At 39.9% G+C, this 17,822-nt stretch overlaps 2 protein-coding genes across 4 annotated transcripts in view; one reads left to right on the forward strand and one right to left on the reverse strand.

The window, feature by feature from the left end:
• Positions 1–52: 52 nt before the first annotated feature.
• Positions 53–8,082, forward strand: LOC124064987 (myelin-associated glycoprotein-like). 2 transcript variants are annotated; one of them, XM_046399954.1, is made up of 11 exons: positions 53–1,155; positions 1,366–2,380; positions 2,569–2,937; positions 3,032–3,328; positions 3,774–4,031; positions 4,117–4,377; positions 5,231–5,497; positions 5,601–5,897; positions 5,997–6,087; positions 6,336–6,405; positions 7,217–8,082. In XM_046399954.1, exons 2-11 carry the CDS (start codon positions 2,335–2,337, stop codon positions 7,520–7,522), a joined length of 2,262 nt encoding a protein of 753 aa, XP_046255910.1. In that variant the 5' UTR covers positions 53–1,155; positions 1,366–2,334; the 3' UTR covers positions 7,523–8,082. The 2 variants fall into 2 exon arrangements, with proteins under 2 accessions (XP_046255910.1, XP_046255911.1); XM_046399955.1 differs by lacking the exon at positions 53–1,155 and having other exon boundaries at positions 1,694–1,733; positions 2,299–2,380.
• The window catches only part of si:dkey-24p1.1 (uncharacterized protein LOC556718 homolog), a 15,278-nt gene continuing 5,002 nt past the window's right edge, over positions 7,547–17,822 (reverse strand). Inside the window, exons 1-17 of one of the 2 annotated variants that reach the window (XM_046399952.1) lie at positions 17,612–17,789; positions 16,720–16,790; positions 16,200–16,616; positions 15,665–15,973; positions 14,830–15,081; positions 14,415–14,675; positions 13,994–14,290; positions 13,124–13,405; positions 12,032–12,301; positions 10,946–11,215; positions 10,752–10,833; positions 10,617–10,674; positions 10,401–10,528; positions 10,168–10,225; positions 9,207–9,301; positions 9,054–9,123; positions 7,547–8,661 (exon numbers count right to left, since the gene is read on the reverse strand). In XM_046399952.1, coding sequence (XP_046255908.1) covers positions 8,443–8,661; positions 9,054–9,123; positions 9,207–9,301; positions 10,168–10,225; positions 10,401–10,528; positions 10,617–10,674; positions 10,752–10,833; positions 10,946–11,215; positions 12,032–12,301; positions 13,124–13,405; positions 13,994–14,290; positions 14,415–14,675; positions 14,830–15,081; positions 15,665–15,973; positions 16,200–16,616; positions 16,720–16,768 — 3,117 coding nt within the window. In that variant the 5' untranslated portion in view covers positions 16,769–16,790; positions 17,612–17,789 and the 3' untranslated portion in view covers positions 7,547–8,442. Of the gene's footprint in view, positions 8,662–9,053; positions 9,124–9,206; positions 9,302–10,167; positions 10,226–10,400; positions 10,529–10,616; positions 10,675–10,751; positions 10,834–10,945; positions 11,216–12,031; positions 12,302–13,123; positions 13,406–13,993; positions 14,291–14,414; positions 14,676–14,829; positions 15,082–15,664; positions 15,974–16,199; positions 16,617–16,719; positions 16,791–17,611; positions 17,790–17,822 lie in introns of those variants that run through there. The other variant, XM_046399953.1, reaches the window with a different exon arrangement.

Consider the following 17,822-nt stretch of genomic DNA (forward strand, 5'->3'; position numbering starts at 1 on the left):
GTAAGATTTTTTTCCATCATTTGGTCAGTCCTAATGGAGTCATTTTTATCTCCCCTGTGATGTTTTGTTGTGTATTTGTGTCCATTGTTTATTTTTTTGTCCCATTTTTCTTGTTCTAACAGTTAATTGCAGGACTACAACTGTTGATTTTCGTTATCAGTTAATCTGTTGAGTGTTCACATTATTAATGGATTAATTGTATAGTCTATAAAATGTCAAAACAGTTGTGAGAAATGCTCTTTATGATTTCCCAGAAACCAGGTTTCTTCTTTTGTCCAGCAAAACAGTCCAAAACCCAAAGACTTAGGTGTGCTATCATAAATTATTTAAAATCTAAGAGAAACGTAGCAAATCCTTACATTTAAGAATCATTTTTGTCTGAAAAATGACTTGAGCAGTTAATCAATTTTCAAAATACTCAACAACAAATTTTTCTTTGAATCAACCATACCATCAATTGATCACCTTTTTCAAAATATCTTGCCGTTGCACTCACTTCAGAGACATTGCAGAAATAGATCAGCAAACATCTTATAGGGACCTTATGTCCTACAGGAGTGTTTGTTGTAGTGCACACAGTTTCCCTAAACTGATATTTCTTGACATGTCAAAAAATATTTAACATGTGAAATCATCCACACACTCAGCCCATCTGACGTCTCTGCCACTTGATGCTTGTTTAAACCTATCATGCACATCGCAAAACCAGCTACATGAAAAGCTAGTGAAAAATATTTATATTGTTTTGTTTTTTAGTTTTTACGCTTGTGCTTGATGATGTGTACTTCACTTAAAAAAAGAGTAGTGAGTACATTTATCTGTGCACTGTGTGAGGTCATTTCCTGTTCTTATTACTGAAACAAACCAACGTCTTTCTGTATTACTGCTTCAAGGCCTCAGACACTTGAAAATTCTGGTTAAAATTACAGATGTTATCCTCAGAGTACAGTACAACAATATCACACTCACTTCTGGTCAACAGGCACATTTTCATTGAGCTAAAGGAGTATACAGTTTGTTTTTTTTAATGCTATTTTTGCTTCGAATCACAGGTACTACTAATGAAAACCATGACTGTACTGCGTTTCATTCAGCCCTTTAAAGTGAAGAGGGTTCAGAAATCCAGTAAGAACTGAAACTTCTGAAGGACTTGCTGTAAGTGACTGTGCAATTTTTTTTACACTTAAATTTAACTGAATATCAGCAGCACTGCTTCCTTTTACCTTCAGCTTGACGGCCTATTGAAGTGACACAATGAGAAAACGTCCACATGCAAGCAGCCACGTTGTTTTTGTCTTTTATTTTACTTTTCTTCGCTTTCTTTTTAAAAAATTGTTTCACACGTTTATGTTCTTTTGGTTCCAGGCTGAAGAGACTTGCATTACTGTGGAACAGAGAGAGAGAGAGAGTCAAAACCCCGTTGTTGTGCTGAGAACCCCCCCCCCCCCCACACACACACACACACACACATACATCCACACACACACATCCTCTGTAGTTTGTCAGGAGCTGAGTGTTCCCATCCCAGCACACCACCACACGGTCTGACATGACTCACAAGTCGGATTATCAACACTGAAACTTCAATGCTGGTAAAACCTTTATTTGCTCCTCAATCGATCTCAAAAACACTGAAACAGATTACAGTGGTGTGTAATTTTAATTTTAAATGTGCTCTCTTTTTTTCCAGAAAATCAAGACCCTGTATGCTGAGCATCATTGTTGGCTGTAAGGTAGGAGTTAAATTTCAGAAATTCATATGAAGCTGTAAAGTCTTATCCCACTCTGCAAGTCTGACTTGTCTTCTTAGCTCACGCAGCAGATCTGCACTGAAATAAATTCTCATTTCTCTGTCACAAACTTAAATACTTATACTTTTAAAAACGATTTTAAAATCTGTTACATTTGTTACATCTGCAATGTTGCACGTTTTTATTCTGCTAAATTTCATCTGTTGTATTCACATGTCGTTTTCAAGTGTAGTCAGGCACATACATCTCGTATTTGTCCTTTAAATAGTAATGTTTTATCACCTTCCTTATTCAAGGTGCTTTTGCTAATTCGTTAAATTTTACTGCAAACAATTTTGCATAAAAACAACTGTGAATGCCTTATACCTTTTAATTGGAGGTCCTATTCGAATGTGGTATTGATATTTTCATTATTTTCACAAGCTGGTGCTTCTCTGCTGTGACAGTCCATCTCTTTGTGCAAACAGGATTTATTCTCTATTATCTTGGCTATAAATGGCTATAATATTTAACCAGGAAATAAGAACGGGTTTGTGTGTGTGTCCAGTACCTCTCTGTAGGATCATCAACCTGACAGACAAGCATGACAGGTGCTGGAAAGGTTTTCCTCTTATGCTGTCTAATTCAAGGTGGGCTGAGCCACATGTTCAAATGCTAACAATTTTATGCAATCACTCACAAATACTGCAAAATTAGCTTTCTGTCTCAACATTCACCTTTTGTGGGGGTCTGATGTTATTTTGGATGGCTTAGTTTCCGCTTCAATAACATGCAACATTCAACATATACTACTCTTGTTGCTATTGTTCCACCTCAGGTAGCTCATGCCAACACTGGGCAGCCTTCATGCCTCAGACAGTGGAGGGACTAAGCGGGTCCTGTGTGATCGTCCCCTGCACTTTCAGTTTGCCCTCAGGGTGGGATCAGTACCTGGATGATTCGTGTAAAGCCATTTGGAAACGAGGCAGCTGGAGTCGAACGCAGGTGTTTGATTCCAGCCTCACCGGAGCAAGTGCAAGCTTGAACATCCTGCAGGGAAACCTGACGGGGATCCTGCGAGAGAAGGACTGCACCACCGTCTTCAACAACCTGCCGTCGAACCATTACGACAACTATTACTTCAGACTGCAGTGTGAGAACGATCTGAAGTTCAACTTTCAGACAAGTGTCGTTATCACCGCTCAAGGTTTGTGTCACATGTATGTCCTGTTACTCTTATGCATGTAAACCCACATCTTTTGGTGTCTTTCTTACTACTTCTGATTGTTTTTACTCCTCAGATTTCCTACCCAGACCTGCCTTGACTCCATCCAGGCTGGAGGTGGAAGAAGGGACTCCAGTGAGGCTGAACTGCTCGGCTGTAGCCGCTTGTCCCCTTCTTCCTCCAGCTCTGACGTGGACCCCCAGTTTGGGTGACACTGAGGAGAGCACGGACACCAAAACTGTGATCTCTGTTATGAACTTCACTGCTTCTTACCTCCACAATGGACAGAAGTTTTTGTGCACCGTCCTCTACAGCCGACAAGCTGGCAACAGTGATCTTCTGTACGAAAGAAGTTTGACCCTCCGTGTTCTTTGTGAGTACGTACGCAGAGTAGTATGGCATTTGTGTTGGATGTTGTTTCAGTTTGGATCATGTTATTCCACTTTATATAATTTGATGTTCTGACCCCGGCTTGAAATGACACCGCCGTACAGTAGATTGACTCTTAAGTAAAAAGAAAATATTGATTTGTTTTTTTAGACTTTTAGACATTTCTGCTAAGCTAATCATCCCCTGGCACCTTCATGTTTATTGTACAAAAAACATAAATCCTCTGACGCTAAAACCAGCAGACATGGTGAAACATTTAGCTGCCAAAGAACCAGATGTTCTCTGCAAGTGTTGCTGGCAGAAAAGCTAAAAAATTAAAACAAATTACATTTTCCAGGTGGACAGAGAAACAAATCTGAATGAATACTGAAGAAACAAATATTTATCCAAGTATTTCACATATTCAGATTTTCGAAATTCTCTTCCAGATGCCCCAAACAACACATCGGTCAGTTACTCTGGCCCCGTAAAGGAGGGCAGCTCGGTGACTCTGACCTGCAACACTAACGCAAATCCAGCTGTGGACGGCTACACCTGGTATAAAGTGGATGGAGATCAGGTGACAGCAATGGGTTCTAAAAAGAGGCTTTCAACAACAGTCTCTGAGGTCGACAGCCAGTTTTACTGCAAAGTCAGTAACAGATATGGAGCTCAGAACTCATCCATCACCCATATAGACGTACAGTGTAAGTCCCAATAAAATAGAAAGTCAGATGGCAAAATGCTGGCCAACCACATGGACTGAACTGATACTTTTGTTAATTTCTCCAGTTTCTCCCAAGGAAACTGCAGTAGTCGTCGACCCTGATGGTCCAGTACTGGAAGGCAGCGCTGTTGCTCTGTTCTGTAGGAGCAGAGCCAACCCACCCGTGACCAACTACACCTGGTACAAAGACAATGAAGAGGATGAGGAGACCGGATCGACCTTAGTGCTAAATGGCGTGGACCCGACCCATAGCGGTGCCTACCACTGTGCAGCAACGAATGAGATGGGAGAGGACGTTTCAGCGGCGATTCAGCTGGACGTTCAGTGTAAGTTTATTTCTCACAGCAAAGACGTTGATTCACAGTGATAACAAACAACACAACTGTACGTTTCCAGTGTGTTCACATGCCGAGTCTGGCTCCACTGTATATTCAGCTGAGGTCGCACAGACATGACCTGAAGCCAAGTCTCAGTCACAGGGAAACACCACAGTGTCTGGACGGTGGACAGTAACACATTGTCACACTGCGTGACAACCTCAAAATCCTTTCTGTGTCAGCGGTCCATCATGACTGAGCTCTGTTGTACGTCCACATGTGCTCGTGTGTTAATTTATGTGTAGATGTTTTGTTTGGTTCCTGTCTTTGTCATTTCCAGCCATGAAGAGCTTGGTCTACTGAAACTTAAAATTCAAATAAATTTAATAGACCACGAAAGTATTTATAAACCTTTTATAGGATCTGTGAAATACAAGTTTTTTTTTTAATTAAATTCTTATTAAAATGTACTGTAGTTGCCATTAAGCATTGACCACTAGTAAATAAGTTGGTCCAGTTAATGGAAAAGGCTTGAAATTGCAATATTTTGTCGTTATTTTGATATTTTACATTTTTAGTTTTTTATCATAGTACAAGGCCTTTGATTGCAAACATGGTGAATCAACCAATTACCTCATGAGGTTCAAAGAAATTGTGGATATTAAAAACAAAAAATTCTGTGACTTCTTGCTTGTCCATGTTGGCTTAATAGTTAGGATTCAAACTTAATTTAAATTAAAATTTAAACCGAACAGTGAATTTATGAATCAGTACAGCCATGACCCAAAAATCATTTGCTGGGAAGGTTGATCCTACATTGCCAGCTAAGACAAAGGACTAACAGATTAACTTTGTTTTTCAGATCCTCCTAAGAACACCTCAGTTTCAGTTGACCTTCCTGGTCCAGTGCTGGATGGCAGCTCCGTAACTCTGACCTGCACAAGCATCGCCAATCCGGCAGTGATGAACTTCACGTGGTTCAAAGTGGCCGGAAGAGAAAAAGAGATGGTGGGCTCTGAGCAGAACCTCATCTTCAACGTGACCAAACTCTCAGATGATCAGTATTACTGTGAAGCTCTGAACGTCCACGGAGCCGAATACTCAGAACCTGCCAGTCTTGATGTCACATGTGAGACTTATTCATCTTTTTATTATTTTTATTCGTAACCCCCCCCCTCCCCGAGTTGGCTGACCAAGCATGTACAATTGTTCACTCATGTTCTCCGTCTCAGTTGCTCCAGAGATCCTGCCTTCTTCCCGCTGCATCAAGATTTTATCCCAGATCCGATGTTCCTGTGACAGCCAGGCGAACCCCCCTCCATCTCTGATTTGGGAATTGGCCGGAGAGCCTGTCAATCACTCTGCCGACATCCCGATCAGGGAAGTTCCTCTAGGGAGTGTGGGCATGAGGAGCGTCATCACTTTGTACCGCCTGGATGAAGATATGCCCTCTTTGGTCTGCCTCAGTATCAACTCTCTGGGCTCTGATAGGTCTGCGTTCAACGTATCGTCCAGCGAGACTCAGCTAGGTAGGGGAATCTGCAAGATACTGCATTTGGCTAATCTTCTGCATGATCCCTGTGAGTGATCCGGTTTTTACTAACATGTGGTGTGTGGGGACTTTTCAGGCCTCCACACTTTGTCTCTTTTGATTGGCTCTGCAGCGGGAGCCCTGGGGATGCTGCTGGTGTGTGTCCCCTTGCTGCTTGTCGTTTGCAGGTGAGAAATGCAAAACCAAAGCTGAAACTGATAGCGACTACCACTCTGAATACACTACCTTAAATACATACAGCAATGCTAACATTTTTGCTTTCAACTTGAGACAGAAACACATTTTGAAGTTGTTTTTATGGACGTAATTTGGATGGCGGTCATTTTTAGTGGGTAACAATGGCTCCCCAGGAATGACTTTAATAAACCTAAGGAATTAATGTGTTTATGATAGTGACTTGTTATGCTGATTGTAGGAAAAGGAGAGGCAGCCTTTCACCCAGAAAAGGATTGGTGGACACTTCCGACTTTATAGCTACTACTGCGGTGAGTTTGCACACACATACACACGTAAGTGCAAACAGGAACTTTCGCACATCCTACAAGCAATTATACAAATCACTGTCACATAGTACAGGAAATTCAGTTTTTGTCATCACTGTTTCAGAGTGTCATCTCCCAGTATCCAGTGAGTTTAGCCGTACTTTGCAGCATAAATCTGGAATTTGTGTGCCAGAATGCGCTCTCTGTAAGCTTGAGAGGCCAATATTTGAAGTTTCTTCCAGCTGTGGTGAGACTGAATGCTTGCCACTTACAATGGATTGCATGGGGGTCCTGATTTGTAAAGCCCAGATCAAAAGCTTTATTAACACTAAAAACACAAGTAGCCACAACTTGTAAACTCGCACTCATTATTACAAAGTGGTTTTCCACAATACTAATAATACTACTAATACTACTAATAAAGAACTTTTCAGTCCTACTATCACAGAATCTGCTTCTCTCAGGATGTAGTGTTGAGTTTTGCTTTGAAGATAACCAGTGTTAATTTCGTCAGCAAATAATTTTCGAAATCAAAATTGGATTTCGTCTCTAGCAATCGTTTTCATCACATTTTTACTCATTGACGAAAATGTCAATGGATTTCGTCATAGTTTTTGTCCTTTTATTTAGTTATCATCTCGTTTTTGCCTGAAGAAAAGGTCATTGACGAAAACTATTCGTCAACTAAATTAACACTGAAGATAATGAGACAAAATGTGTTAGTCAAGCAGCAAACAAGCTCATTTCCCAGAATGTTGAAGTGGGTTGCAATCTTGTCTTCCTGATGCAAATCGCTATCTTGCTTTCCTTGTAGACCAACTGTTCACAAATGGATGTGATTTTCGCCAATAAAGCAATTCTGGAACAGGAAGGAGTAGTTAAAGAAGGTCCTCTCCACGGCGCTGAGGTGGACTTTGTCAAGACAGAGGGTAAACTCGGAGAGGGGGACATCAGAGGGCCGACCTCCGAGACGGCAGAGTGTGCTCAGATCCGTCTGCACTCCACAGGAGGCAACGGAGGACACGCAAAGGAAGGACAGGCCGTCGCCGATACGCATTTGGGACAAGAGAAAGACACAGATGGCCTCATAGGACAGGTCAGTGAGAAAGTCATGGATTAGCTGAAACTCAGGGCTTCGAACAGTGTCACGTTTTCCACAGTTAGCTGAGCAGAACAACCTTGTAAAATCTGCAGCTGCAACGCAGGCAGCAGCCTTGTTTAAGTAAGTAATGCCACAAGCTTGTGGCTTCAAGTTTAACTCTCAACCCTCGTGATTATAACTCCTTTTTGTCAACCTTTCTTGTGTCTCCTTACTGAAAAACGTCTAGCAAAAGAAAAACACAATAAAATAAAAATGATTGAAGGTGTACACAAGGTAGTTACAGCATGATACAGACATCAGAGCAAATCTGCATGCTGTGGATGAACATTTAACCTGCCCACAATTGATCTTCTGTGTGGTTTTTCAGTTTCATAAGTAAATGCTAACTTTTCCCTCGCTGTTATATAAAACCTTTGTGAAAAGTGAAAGAACCATGCACATTTGTGACATTTGTCAAACACTTTTTTATTGCTAATTTGTGGGGTTTGTTTTTGTAAAAATACATAAATATGTTTGTGTGTGCTTATAAAATTAAAGAAAGAGTTTCTTCCTGCACTGCAGCTCATACAAGAGCAAAAGTGAAAGCGTGTCATGAAATGGAGCATTATACATATATTAAAAAGAAGCTTCAGTAAAGCAGCTGATGTACACTGTTACAGCATTACAGCTGTGTCATCTTGTGCTGCTCACAAAAGTCACAGTCATGACATTCAGTTTTTACAAGTGCACATTTGATCATATACATTTTCTTTGACGAGACTTGTATTTTAGCGGCTGTGGGCTTGAGCTCATTGGTCACTTTCCTCCCTTCTGTTTAGTACTTGTTTAATAATGATGCAGAAGAAAAATAATGAATAAAATAATACTGGAAGGTCATGTAGACACAATACAGTAGAACGATAAAATTTTTTGATTGATTAAGCGACCTTAACTCTTCATCAGATTTTGATATCTGAGTACTGGATGTCTTCCTCATCAGAGGTGCTGGAGTCACTGCTGGCCCACTGATGTCCAGACTTTGCCTTGAAGCTCACCTGGGAATAATTGAGCTCTAAATCTTCTTCACTGGTGTCTGAGTCGGAGCTGACCGGGTTTGGACTTTTGGCTGTGTGTACTGCAGTGATGTTCTCGTAGTCCTCCAGCCTTTCTTGGCCAGTCTAGGAGAATAACAGAGAGATCAGGAAGAGCCTCATTACAGACAAAATAAATCAAACGAAAGGAAAAATCATTTGAGTCGTAAATCCTGACTGCATGTAGATTTGGTCCACAGCCAGCTTTAATGTTTTTCTCCATGAAACCTTTTTTTTTTGCTTCATACACTTAAGAGTTTTATAAATCAGTTTTTATAAATCATTTTTTTTCGCTAAAGTGTTGTGGCCACACAGATGTTCTAAACAGGACGTACTTCTGCTTTTCTGCATTCCAAAATAGCTTCACTGTAACCACACACGCTATATAAATAAACCATGATATGATTCAGACATTAAACAACACCTGAAGAGCTGTAATATAATAACATGTGGGAAAATGTGCTTTAGATGTTTCAGACCTTCTTAGGTGGATTTTGCTTGAACACCATAGCATACACGATATTCTCCTCTGCTTTTGCCTTTTTGTTCCTAGAAAAACAAATATCATCAAAATTTGCTATGTAATAATTCCTCTCTTGCTGTGGTACAATATGCCAAAAATAAATTCTCACTTCTGGTTATTTCCAAAGTGTAAGGAAGCGTAGTTGAGAGACCCTTCTGCTGTGCCTCCATCTTGTTGTCTGACTGGATTCTGTGCAGGAGGACCCTGAGCAGATGCAGACAGGACACAGCAGTGAATGTGCAGCAGCAAATGAATCAGTTCATTCATGCACTAAAAAGGGAAGCTGTAGGGCTGTCAGTCCGGCGATTCATTGCTCCACAATACTGAACAGTAAATGATTAGTGTTCAGATAAACAGACAGTACAGAAGTACAGCACAGAGGCCAGAGCAACAGCTTGAGCATTGAAAGACACATCCGGATGTCTAAAGTAGAGCTGGACAAACACTTTTTAGTCAAATGCACATACAAGTTGTTTTTATTTACTTAGATCAAGATATCCTCTTCCGGGACTTTGGGGGGCTTTTATTGTCCTTTGAAATAAGATTGAAAAATTAGTTTTTTTAAATCGGAGATTAAAAGAATTCTTTGTGGGGATGTGATTACAAGGATTTGATAATTTGATATTTAAACTTAAATTTTAAGCTTTGCAGTATTTTTAAATCCAAAATATTTATAGGCTGGGGAAAAGTGGCATATGCCATATTTTTTATCATTAAGATATAACCAAAAAGTTTACTAATAGCTAAAACATTTTTGCAGTTTTACATTTGTAGTGTTTTTTATTGTTTTTAATGTGGAAAGAACTTCCATCATATCAAAGCTGGACAGTAAACCTCCATAAACTGTTCCAATTTCCATATTGCAAGTCAGTAATATTTTTGTGAGATCCTCTCTGCCTGGTGAAGACTCACATCTTTCAAACTCCACCTCTAGCTTCTGTTTAAATGTGAAGTTTCTAAGCCCAAGCTGAGCCAACGCTGAGGACACAACAGGAAACAACATGTAATAAAAGCCAAAATACTTATTTACTTATTGCACTCTTAATGAAGTCGTGGTGGGACTTGCTCACCTGTGTCCTGGCAGGCAGATTCACAGTGCAGTAAACACTGTTGATGTTGGACGCAGGCCTGTGGAACAACAATGATACCAATAAAATCATGACAGGCCGGACCCTCATTGTGTGACTCGCGTCTGACTGGGTCTTCAATGGATGCTTTGACTACAGCCTGAGCAGCACCATCCAGCGCTCTGTCCTACAGTGTGTGTCTTGTCCTCGTGCAGGGACAGTGTGTGTTGTCTTACGTGCTGTCTGGACGTGGCTGCTGCCGCTGGGCGTTCGGACGGTGCGGCTGGTCATCCCTGCTCCTGAAAGGCTCTGCCGTGACGGACTGGTTTATTCGAGTCCTCCTCGTCGTCCAATTCCACCAACCCTGAAGTGATTCACATACGCACACACGTCATTTTGTCCAGACTTTTTTTGATAAAAACACAGAAAAGGTTGCTCAAACGAGTAATCACCTGAACACATGGCGATGCGTTTGTGGTCCCTCGCTGAATTGATTTGTTCCTCCTGTGTCTGAAAATGCAAAGGGACATGACAGTCATTATGCTTGCCAGATCATCTGTCAGATGTGTTTAGTTTTCATACTTTACCTGCAGAAAAAGACAAGGAAGAAAATAACCAGCAGGAGGATCAGAAAAGGTAAGGAGAACTTCAGGACCTTCATAAAGCCTCCTGTGGTGAGAAGAGACAGAGCACCAGTGTTTAGATGCACATTTATGAACAAGCAGCCTAGTTTTAAACCAATGAGGGAAAAGCGTGTTTTGGAAAGTCTAAATTCACTCACCTTCCAAAAACACATCGACTGGGTCAGAGCTTCTCTCACTTATTTCATTTTTTGCGATGCAGTAGTAGGATCCCGGTTTGTCTGATTTCACTGTGTAGTTCTGACTGTTAGACACTTCTTCAGCCTTTTCCTCAGTGTTTTTCTTCCTGTACCATGAATAATGTTCGACTAAAGGGAAGCTGTCACTGCTGCAGCCCAGGGTCACCGACCGGGTCCCGTCAGGGTGCTGCTGCTCTGCCCATGTTGTGATCTTTGTGTGTTTTGGAGCATCTAAACCGAGAAATTAAGAGAAAGGGAAAGAAGTCAAAATTATTCATTATTATTATGTTTGTTTTTTGTGTTGTAACTGATTACTCCACCAAAAGATACTGTCTACATCACATTTAAAAGGCTGCGCAGCGGAGGTTGTGACATCTGCTACCGTTATGGAGCAATGTGGGAACCCCCTTGTTTATATCTCATGAACACACACACACACAGACAAACACGCATGCATTCAAGCATGCTGTGACACAATGCAGATTTCTGATAGGTTCCGGGTTTCTTTACTGATTAATGACAGTAATGCACCAAAAAATGAAGCAATACTGCCAGAAAAAGGCAGAGAAAAACAAGCCAACATGGACCTGAACAGGAAAGAATTCAAATGTTTTCTGATGCAGCATTAAACATTAAAAAGGTTTACGATTATATAAACGCTGAATGTAAGCATGACTTCATTTACAAGAAAACACAGCAGGGCACCTTCAACACAAATCACTGACATATTTTCTCTGAATATTCCAAGCTCTGTTAGAAAATTCCCGCTTAAGTTGCCTTCTGTTGGCTTTTTAACAGACAGCAGACGTGTTGTGAAAAAGGTTTTAGTCCATGACAGATGAGTGCATTTTGTACCTGCACTTTAAATTAGATTAATTCTCTGCATTAATCTCATTTTGGTCTGGTTTGGGGGTTATGCAGAAGCAAATCTAATCAAAGTACTTTTCTTACATTATGCTCAAATAGTATTTAAAATACTTACAGTAATGTTTTTTTAATTCCTGTCAGTTCCTCAATACACCATCACAAGTGCTTCAGTCTACTCACATTTGACATTAACGTGTTTTGCCTGCGAGCCTCCAGTCCCGATTACATTAGTGGCTGTGCAACTGTACAGCCCTCTGTCGGCAGGACTGACCGACTCTATTTTGAGAATCTGCGTCCCCTTCTTGGTTTCAGTCTTCCCGTCAGTCGTCTTCGTCCAGGTGAAAGAGGTCACCTCTGGGTAGGACTTGACACTGCAGTTCAGAGTCAGCGACGTGTTTTCATCCACAGTAAGAGCAGGCTGAGCAATTACTGTCACATATTTGGGACGATCTGCATTTACCCAAAGCACAGAACAAAAGACAACAGTCAGGTTATGTCAGTTTATATCGTAATCCCAAACATTTAACAACCGAAATGATGCTGCTGTGAATAACAGAGGGGGCGGGGGGGCAACTTAAGGTAAGTGTTTGTCCATGTTGGTGATAAATGCACACCTATAAAATACAGGGTGCTTTTGTTTCAACAAAAACAAACATTTAAAACAAAGTTATAACAGTTACAGCTTTTTAACTGAATTCACTCACTGGTTTAAAACTTTAAGAGATTTCTGTAAAAGTAGCAATATTACACCATAAAATGAAAGTCCTTTGTAATTTTATTTACAAAGTACACATCTTAGCAGGAAAATGCCCTTTAAGAGAAAAAAAGTCATCATCAGTCAGATATTTAGTTTGAAGCACAGGGTCTTGATGTACCGTTTGGTGGTTACCTAACTGCATCAGACATCGTGTTTTCTTGTGATGTTTAGAGTGTTAAGTCTATATCTTCAAACGGATGTCCTGGTATAGAATTATAAAGAGGCACAAAGTGGAAAAAGTCAAAGTATGAGCACCTCAGAACTGTACTTCAGTGTACAGTATTTGAAAAAATATGTCTTGTAGAATCTTTTAATCATTGTGCCCCTCATGAATCATGATGTCTGCATCATCTGTCAACTAAAAACTCAAAAATACTTTTTCAGTTGTACTTTTGCCAGTTGAACTCGGTAGTTTTTTCTGTTTGTACAAAGTCTACATGTCAACAACCTTATGGAAAGTTTTGGTTTTTATATGAAATGTTTGATCAGCAGGAAGATAAAAGACAATCACTCACGTTTCACCATCAACTTCCTCTTATGGCTTGAGGCTGTACCTTCGCTGTTCGAGGCGCTGCAGATGTACACGCCTGTGTGGGCTGAAGTTACGTTAAACGTGTGTTTTAGAATGTTTTTGTCTGCAGGAGTGGTGGGTAGAGAGGGAGGCCTTTCTGAAGACTGAAGATCCCTTATCAACCTGAGAGATGAGGGTGGGACGCTATCAGCAGTGCAGGTGATGGTGATGCGCTGACCCTCTGTGACCACAGTATCCATAGACAGCACGACGTTGGTGGGACGATCTGCACAGAGGAAGCAGCTGTGTGCTTGATTTTCAGTTTTAAAAATCTGTTGTGCGATAGCACAGCAGTCCATGAAATGCGCCTATTGGCTTTCTGAGGAAGAATTAGATGAGAAGATTTATGTCACGTCTGTCAGTTGAATATAAGGCTACAACAAACATCATGTTAGATTAGCTTAGCACAGAGATGGAAACTGATGGAAGCAGCTAGCCTGGCTGGACTGTTTCTTGGCTGGGAGTGGTAACTTAGTACTTGGTAAAGTGGCACAATTTAAATGAATAAGATATGTGTTAATGTGTGAGCTTTAGAGGTGCCAAGAGGAGGAGTTAGTCATCTGTGCACAGAGCCAGGATAGCAGTTTTCAGACGTAAGCAAGGCTAATGAAACGTCTGGCTCAAGGTTCATATTTATGGTACAGATACGAGCATTCATTCGATCTTCTCATGTAATTCTCCACAGGGATTTTTTATGGCAATCGTTTGAGGCAATCATGTGTAAATGCAGATTTGTCAAATACTCCACTTGATGTAAAAGTTTACAGAAATTTGAATAACACATAAACATACTCGGCGTAACAGAATTACTTACAGAGTACTTGTATGCACAGTGCGTTGCTGTTGGACCCTGTACCGATGCTGTTGGTTGCGTTGCAGGTGTAACATGCTTCATCTGCCCTTCGAACTTGCTCCAGAATTAGCTTGTTCACCTCGGTTGTATTTGATCTCCACTGTAATGAGTCAGCCTCTTTAGTTTTGTTGTAACGGTACCAGGAGTACCTATGTGGAGCAGGATTGGCTTCAGTGGAACAAGAGAATGTGAGGCGTCTATCAATTTTCACTTTTTCACTCTTTTCACTGATGGAAATACGTGTGCTCTGTGGGCTGTCTGCAAAGAAGAAAGAACTTTTAGTGTGCTTTCGAAGGTGACACCATCTGTGGATTTATGTCATTTTCTCTATCACCATCAGCTCTCTGAAAACACAGGCAGCACAAGAAGCCGTGAAACTTACACTGAACCTTAATTTCATGTTCTTCTGATGATCCAGTTCCCACAGTGTTAGTGGCGTTACATCGGTAGCGGCCACCGTCTGCGGGCTCGAGTACTTTAACATACGTGTCATTATGCACCAAAATTTGTTTCTGATCTTTAAACCAAGAATATGTATGAGGATGTGGGTTGCTTCTCTTCACATCACATTTTAAAACCATTTTATCTCCTTGCCGATAAACAGAATAATGTGAAATTATCTTTAGCTGAACTTGAGGCGCATCTGAAAGAAAAGATTTCGACATTACGTTAGGCTGATCCACAACGACAATCACAAATGCTACAGCAAAATGGCAACAAAGGTACAGCAGTGTTACAACTACAGAGTATCACAAAAACATTTAAATAATTCAAGTGAAAAGACAGGAAGTACTCACATGTAACATTAATAAACACTGAATTTGATCGTTCCTTCCCAAGTACATTCTGAACATTACAGTGATATTCTCCGTTGTGTGACTCCGTAATTGATGGAATCGTCCATTGCATTTCACCAAGTTCCTGTACATTATTTCTAAACCAGGTGAAGGTAGCGTTAGGATGTGCTTTGGCAGAACAAGTGAGAGTCACGGACTGTCCCTCCTTGATGTCTGTATGGCTTACTGTGGCCGATACATTTTTGGGAGCGTCTGTCAACAAATACAATACAGATAAGGAGAAATTAGCCCACACAGAGCAACAGAGTTATCTAACACGGCATGGTATGAGTTTAGAACAAAATAACAATGCAACTGCGTTATTTTAAAGATTCATTTAAAAAAAAGTCTAACTAAGCTATTCACCATTAGAGAGCATGGAAACTTGTGTTGTGTATAACTCACTTGTTTCATGCCATTTCTTTAACGTTAATATTCCCCTGTGCTGCTGCTACAAATTCACTAACAGCAGAATGTACAAAATGTTGTCTCATTATCACAAACAAATACCTTCTGCTTTCTTATTATTGTCACCTTAGAAGAAGCAGCATATATATATATATAGTGGTAACATCTGTATTTTAAGTTTAGGCTCACTTGTCAATATTTTTCTTTATTTCACTCTCTGATATTATTGCTTATCTAAATCACTGGTATATAGTTTTAGTTATAAACAAAAAAGAAAACTCATCAGAATTTTAAATATCGGCCTCTTTTAGGCCACATTCCCACTGCTGGATCAACAAATATAACATATGTAAAATGACATTAACAAACTCTTCATTACTGAACTTACATTGGACAGATAGAGTGATAGACCTAATCAAATATTTGTCTTTGTTATCTTCTGTTTGGCATGAAAACTCTTTCCCATCATCCTCTGGTCTGGCTGTAAATGAGACTGTGCTGGTTTTCCATATGTCGTCTAGTGGTTCATTTGGGTGGTCTTTTGAGTACTTTTGGTCTTTTGACACTGGGGTCAACTGTGCAAAATTTTCAATTCGTGGGTGCGAAGGACATGACCTTGAAGTGGAGCAGGTGAGTTTGATCGGATGAGATTCGTTTACAACAGGTGGGTTTTCAAAAGTGATTGGGCACAGATTTTCTGAAAATATGAAAATGAGGCAACATCAGCACAAATGGTGAATATGAATAATACAGCAGCTAACAGTGGTCAGTACAGTATCTCTATAAATAAACATTTTTACAGAAAAAAATTGCTTCATATTCTGAATTACTGACATGTTAAAAATATGCAGAGTGGAGCTTTAATAAAAACTGTTTTGGAGTCACATGTGACATCAAGATAGTTTACGCATCTTTGTACTTACCTGTAACTGTGAGGTTCACATATTTAGTTGCCCATATCTTTCCGTTTTCCCGCTCTTCTACAAATCTGAAACTATAGTTTGCACTGTCGGTGTTGTTCAGGTCGCAGATCAGAATACTGCAAAACTTTCTAGAGTATGGGGTTTTGCTCCAGGTCTCAGATGGATCCCCGATATATTTCACTCTTGTTGCATAGTCTGGACTGACAGGACGCAACAATGAATTTGTACTATAAATGATGGTGGCATTAAAACGTTTATTGATATCATCATAACGTGGATTCTTCATCCAAAAATGGTATGATTCAGAAACTTGAATTGTAGAACTGACTTCACATTTGATTTCAGCACAGGAACCCTCTGTAGCTGTCAGGTGAGTGTCTATGGTTGAGAAGAGGACTTGTGTGGCAGAAGGACAATCTGTGTTGGTGAAAACAACAGGGGAACAGTGAGACAATTCAACACTTCACTGCAAATGAGAAAAGCAAACAGTGTCATCAGAGCAGACTGATAAAAGTCTTACTTTTTATTACGATCAGAAGTAGGAGCCAACCAATTATATGGACATTCATCTTCAGGCAGCACTAAAGATATCTGAAAAAGAAAACATAACGTCAAAGTGTGTGTGTACATGTTCCTCTTTTTCTGATAGTTGATTTCCCGCAACACTGCAAAAATGTTATTTTTGTCACACAGAATCAGAGTCAGCGTTAGCGTGAAAGATTGAGAAGAAAATTATTTAAGACATATCATAACATATTGAGACGAAATGTTTTGTTAAAAACCGCAGAGTAGCTGTTCTGTTCTGTCTCGATGCAGCGGAGCCCAAAACATGCATTCAATTTTAAGACTTCTGGTTACCTTTTCAGTTCCTTCAATACCGAAAATATGACTGTTTTTATTTGACATCATTTATGTTTTAAATCACTTTTGCCTGCCTCAACAGCCATGCAAGTACAGCAGTAATACAAACAATATATTTAGACTGCAAATACTACAGTGCATTTATTAGACAGATTTTTAGAAATATCGATGCATTATTGTCAAAAATCAATCATGTTTTTTGTTGGCTCAATGTATAGTATTCAATTTCAAATGAATTCAGTTTATTTCTATAGCGCCAATTCACAACAAAAGTTATCTCATGACACAGGTCCAGACCATACTCTTTAAATAAATTTTGTTATACAGAGAACATTTCCCCATGATGCCAGTATGACATTGTACACTTCTATCACTATGTATCGCTAAAAATCAAACACATTTCCCATTCATTTGAACTTTCTTTACTTCTTTAGAAATAAAAATCTCTTCTTCCTGTACACAGACGTTTTATCGTCTTGATGTCTGAGATGAACTTTTACATGCAATAAACATTGCGGTCTCGAAGATAAAAAAAATAAACTCTTCCTTACCTCACTGGAGGCGCTTGTACGAAGCACACACCATACCTCGTAAAATAAAAATATGATTTAAAAAAAGGAAGTTTCCACGGTCCCAAAATCTTAAATGATTTGCATGTCTAGTCATGCAAGCCAGAGAACACAACCTTTTATTGTGGTACAGGTCAAGATGGTGATAATTTTCCTTCGGGTTCTCTGAGTATGAATGCAGTGGAACTTCCTC

Source organism: Scatophagus argus, chromosome 9, assembly GCF_020382885.2.
Source record: "Scatophagus argus isolate fScaArg1 chromosome 9, fScaArg1.pri, whole genome shotgun sequence".
NCBI lineage: Eukaryota > Metazoa > Chordata > Actinopteri > Scatophagidae > Scatophagus > Scatophagus argus.

What these genes read in the sequence shown, in the direction of transcription:
- LOC124064987 (XM_046399954.1), top strand. Translation starts at nt 2,335, where the DNA reads ATGACAGGTGCTGGAAAGGTTTTCCTCTTATGCTGTCTAATTCAAG. An exon ending in CTTATGCTGTCTAATTCAAG is followed by an intron (nt 2,381 to 2,568) that starts GTGGGCTGAGCC and finishes GTTCCACCTCAG; the next exon opens with GTAGCTCATGCCAACACTGG. An exon ending in GTCCAGCGAGACTCAGCTAG is followed by an intron (nt 5,898 to 5,996) that starts GTAGGGGAATCT and finishes GGGACTTTTCAG; the next exon opens with GCCTCCACACTTTGTCTCTT.